Raw genomic sequence first — 4,586 nt, 5'->3', positions numbered from 1 at the left:
TATAAATCACTGCTTTGGTATGTTCTGGATACAGAATATTATAGCTGAGAAGGGTTTGCAAGGCACAATTATAAAGAAAGCCCAGCTTCTCATGAACAATAAATAAGCAGTTAAAATTCTAGTGTATTACATTTCAGAAAAAAATGTAATTTGTGTTAAGAGTTCTAATCTGCACTGAATTTAAGATTTAATACTTACCAATTTTTGAGAAAAGCTTGAAAATCTCAAAGGCTATTTCCAAGTTAACATTAACTAGTCACTACCCGATTCTGCACAAAGCCTATGTTGTCTAGATGATCACCAAAAAATAAACATCTATAAATTTAATCATTTTTATCAAAGTATGGGAAGATTATCTTTCAGAAACTAGATCACCCATTTAACATACTATATACACAATTGCCTTATTCTTACCTTATCTCCCCCAAAAGACTTTTATAATTAACAATAAGATGGCTAATTCCATTTATTAGAGATAATCTTTCAAGAACCTTTAATTTACTAACACGTAACAGAATCTTATCAAAGTATTAACTGATAAACTAGTCACCCAGTTAAAATTTTACATGAAGAGGAAAAAGGACAACCATGCATAGTTTTTTAAAAAATGTTTATTTTTTTCAAAGAAAAACGGCAATAGCCAATTGGAAACCTACTTATTCTTCAACTCCAATTTTGTTCTTTAAATTTAGAAGTGACTTACTGATTTACTATTTAAACAAACCCCCCCTTTCCCCTTTAAATGTTTACCATCTACTCGTGCTGAATCCTTCCAAGGAGATTGCTCCAGCGTATTATCTCCAGGTCCTCGCTTTGCTCCTTTTACCAAAAAATGCAAAACACAATTCCATCGTGCATCTTAAGGGCTCCAATCGTCAAAAATAGGAAAAAAAAAAAATCTTTGGAATAGCCAATTAAGTTGAATAAAAAAAAAAAATCCACACGAATGCGGTTTGGTTGGGGCAGGAATCCACTCCTATGTTCCTGGTAATCTGATCCCGCTCCATGAATCCTTGTAATTCATCCTCCCTATCCTATCCACATTATGATTTGAATCCAATGATCCAGCTCCAAGGATTGGGATCCAGTGAGCCCTCTCCAATCCAAACCTTTATAACCAGCAAAACCAAAAAAGAGGAGGCAAAATGTTAGATACTGTAATCAAAAAAGGTTTCTGGGGAATGATGAGTTATGTCTGTCATCAGTTTAACAGATGTACATCAATAACTATCAAATTCCCCAAAACAAGTTTCTGAATGGTGTTCAGATAAATTTTAGAAACTTAATTATCATAGAGACTAATCGGAAGAAGCATTTTATATTTACAGTTCAACTGATAATGCCAACACTTGTTACTGTACAGCGTATTACAGGTTTTGTGGTTGCAAAAAGTTATGTAGTTGAAAAGTTTACTGGTATTGCTACCCACCCTAAGTCTAAACTAAACCTAATGCTCCCATCTGCAATTTAATTTGTAAATTAAAGTGTTTTAAACATGAGTCAATTATGAATATTAGTTTAAAAGGGGGAAGGTGAGACTTAAAAGTATTCCCAACTAGATTATCTACACCAATACATTGGAATTCTATTTTGCTTTCATTTTGTCTTAAAAAAATGAAATAGCAACGCTATATCAGTCACACAGAGGACATGCAGATTTAGCAGTATTGATATTATACTCTATCTGGTTGGAATTAAAGACACCCTGTACCCACATGTACACCAACAGCAGGTCACACATTAACAGTTGTAACTAAGCACTGTGACAAATTAGCCAGTTCTTCCCACATTAGTCCCTATTAAAACAAAAAAGGGGGGAAGGGAGCAAAATAAACTGTTACAAAATGGGCAATATAATTTTGCCACAATTGCCAAGGTTTAAAGAGCAAAGCAATTGTAGCTAAAGATAACTGCATAAGATGTTTGCAAGTGTTTTAAGGTAGATGTATATATATAATATAATCATTTTCAACCCTTGCCTTTTAGTATAAGGTCAATACTGCCAATTTCATCTGTGACAATAGCACTTGGAGTCATACCATTGCCTCCATTATTGATCTGATCCTCCTCAATCCTCCTTTTGACAATCCTAAAATGATTGAAATGTGCTCCACAATCCTTAATCCAAAGCATTCTTAATCCATCTCTTCAGATATGTCTACAGAAAGACACATGAAAAGCAAGATAAACATAAGAACTTCCCCAGGTAAGATAACCACAAACACCCCCAACATCCCAGTTCACACAAACCAGAGCAGAATAGACATTTACACAATATCACAGTCTGAAGAGCATGGAGAGAGTTAACTAAATTTAAACAATCCTGTCTATGACATCACTTAAAATACAATTTATCAGACATGAGGGGAATGTGGATGTTAGGAGCAAGGGGATATTACACAAGAATGCAATTCAACACTTTAGCCCATTCTGAACAAAACAGTTTGAATTAAAAAATGAAAAGATTGTACTGAGTAAAGGAAAACTGTATACAACATGGGTTCTACAAAAAGTGTCACCAATCATCTTATGTACGAGAGCGAGATCTGCTATGACGGGGAGAATAGCGTGGTGATCCTCTGCTTCTCCTTGGGGAGTAACTGCGACTCCTGCTGTTGCTTCTGCTACGGCTTCTGCTACGACTACGGCTTCGAGAGCGTGATCTTCCATAACTTGGACTTCTGGGCCCATCAACTTTAACCCGGATGTAGGCAGTTTCTCCCTATTGAATAGACAGAACTTTCGATTGAAAGATCTAAGCTTTCACCTGTCTTCAGGCATGCTGAACGAATACAATGTAACTAAAACCAGGAATCTGGTACTTTACTTGGACACCCTTGCCTGAATCTTACCTTCAAATTCCACTGTTTAGACCACTGTATCCAATTCTGGCCAAAGAAAAGAGTAAATGTAAAACCTACCTCATGAGATCTAAACTTAGTGTTATCCAGTTTTCGAACTGCATAGGTCATATCTTCTTTCCGTACAAACTCCACGACACCAGTGCCATCTCGGTAAACATCAGCATAACATACATCACCTGCTTCACGCATGTGATCCTTTAAATCCTGCCAGCTTCCACTTGGAGGCAGTCCTAAAAAAGTATTTTTTCAATACCAATCACCCTACATTTCACATTAAACATAAATTTACACTAGAACAAGGACTACTTTAAAATAAATGATTAGTTCACGGTCCTAGGTAAAGAGCAGTTCATTAAAATCCTGGAATCCGAAGTCCAAAATTATCTGTCAAAATCTTCATATTCTAGGTATCCAACCTAATGGTAAATTAAGTCAGTAGTATATTGGAGTTATCTCCACTACAGTAATCTTCGTTTACTAAATTCACCCAAGAAACTTAAGTAACTTACGACGTACCACAAAAACTTGAATTGGTCAAAACTGGTCACTCAAGGAGAAACTTAAAAGTGGTTCCTGTCCCTTCTCAACACCCCTCACGAACAATAAACTCACCGGAGACAACCACTCTGTTTTCAGAACGCCTGGACGGGGGGCCATAGCGGCCTCGGGGAGCCCCGCCACCTCCACCCCCGCCGCCGCCTCGGCCTGTACCACGGCCGCTTCGAGGAAACTCCACCCGCAGACGGTATCCATCGTAATCATAGCCGTCGCGACCATACACCGCGTCTTCCGCGTCTCTGCGTGATCACAGAAAGCAAGAGGTTTAAGAATAAGGCCCGGGAGGGGCAGCTAACTCAGTCAGGAACTAGCGGCCCCCGCACATGCGCACCCAGCGTGGAAGAGCCCACATGCGCTGCATAATAGGAATGGCCCCTCCCCCACCCAGAAGCACGCCAGGCTCCCGACCACTACACCAGCCCTCGGCGCCTCAGTTTCCCGCTCCGAGACGGGGAATCTGCTGGGGACGTCCGTGGGCCCAGCCACCAGAAAAAACACCGCGACTAGGCTCCTTACTCGGTTCCTGCATGGACGATATCGTCTTACCCCCAACCTAAGAGCCCACCTCCCCATTCTCTGTATCGAGGCCTTCCCCAACTACTTCAACTTATTGCCTCAAGGCGGCAAGCCCCGGGCCGCTCACCGAGGGTCCTCGAACTCAACGAAGGCAAAGGGCGGTCCTCCGCGGCGATTCTTGAGATCGATGTCGCGGATAGCACCGTATTTGTAGAACACGTCCTCAATGTCCTTGGTTCGGATGTCTGGAGGTAAGTTACCCACGTAGATGCGGCAATCGTTGTTCCCTGCCGGGCCACGAATCACACCACCTCCCGACATGGCGGCGACGAAAAGCGCGGACTTGAGCACAGGCCTTCCCACCAAGCCTAGCGCACGGCAGAGCAAGCCCGCAGCGACACCACGTCTCCCGCGGCCTGTCCAAAATGGCGCCTTTATCAGCTCGGCGCACGGATATGGGGGGAGGGAGGAAGAGAAGCGGGAGGAAGCAGCTATTTGATCTCAGTACGCACGCGCAAGAGCGTAACGGGTGCCGCGAAAGGTACGCTCACGCATGCGCGACGTCACCCTCCGCGCGAAGGGAGAAAAAAGTTCCTCGCGTTCCCGATTGGCAGAGTGGTTTGCAAGTGAATTGACTAGCCTTTTGGT

General features: G+C 41.8%; 1 protein-coding gene across 3 annotated transcripts; it reads right to left on the bottom strand.

The window, feature by feature from the left end:
- Positions 1 to 593: 593 nt before the first annotated feature.
- Positions 594 to 4,386, bottom strand: SRSF1 (serine and arginine rich splicing factor 1). Of its 3 annotated transcripts, XR_004384308.1 has the most exons (5): positions 4,066 to 4,386; positions 3,477 to 3,661; positions 2,922 to 3,094; positions 2,040 to 2,158; positions 594 to 1,109 (listed from the first exon to the last, which is right to left on the bottom strand). XR_004384308.1 is itself a non-coding variant. In XM_032871981.1 (4 exons), exons 1-4 carry the CDS (start codon positions 4,257 to 4,259, stop codon positions 2,120 to 2,122), a joined length of 591 nt encoding a protein of 196 aa, XP_032727872.1. In that variant the 5' UTR covers positions 4,260 to 4,386; the 3' UTR covers positions 594 to 2,119. The 3 variants fall into 3 exon arrangements, 2 of the variants coding, with proteins under 2 accessions (XP_032727872.1, XP_032727871.1); XM_032871981.1 differs by having other exon boundaries at positions 594 to 2,158; XM_032871980.1 differs by lacking the exons at positions 594 to 1,109; positions 2,040 to 2,158 and adding an exon at positions 2,406 to 2,722 and having other exon boundaries at positions 4,066 to 4,385.
- Between the last annotated feature and the right edge of the window lie 200 nt (positions 4,387 to 4,586).

Source organism: Lontra canadensis, unplaced genomic scaffold (assembly GCF_010015895.1).
Source record: "Lontra canadensis isolate GAN:19392208 unplaced genomic scaffold, GSC_riverotter_1.0 scaffold43, whole genome shotgun sequence".
NCBI classification, from domain to species: Eukaryota; Metazoa; Chordata; class Mammalia; order Carnivora; family Mustelidae; genus Lontra; species Lontra canadensis.
The sequence above is the reverse complement of the archived record's forward strand: the minus strand, read 5'-3'. Positions and strand labels throughout refer to the sequence as shown.

Bases quoted from the DNA above. Each gene is read 5' to 3' on its own strand.
- SRSF1 (XM_032871980.1), bottom strand. From the start codon at position 4,259: ATGTCGGGAGGTGGTGTGATTCGTGGCCCGGCAGGGAACAACGATTGC. The intron at 3,095-3,476 runs GTGAGTTTATTG...ATACTTTTTTAG, and splicing joins AAACAGAGTGGTTGTCTCCG to GACTGCCTCCAAGTGGAAGC. The intron at 2,723-2,921 runs GTAGGTTTTACA...TCTATTCAATAG, and splicing joins CTAAGTTTAGATCTCATGAG to GGAGAAACTGCCTACATCCG.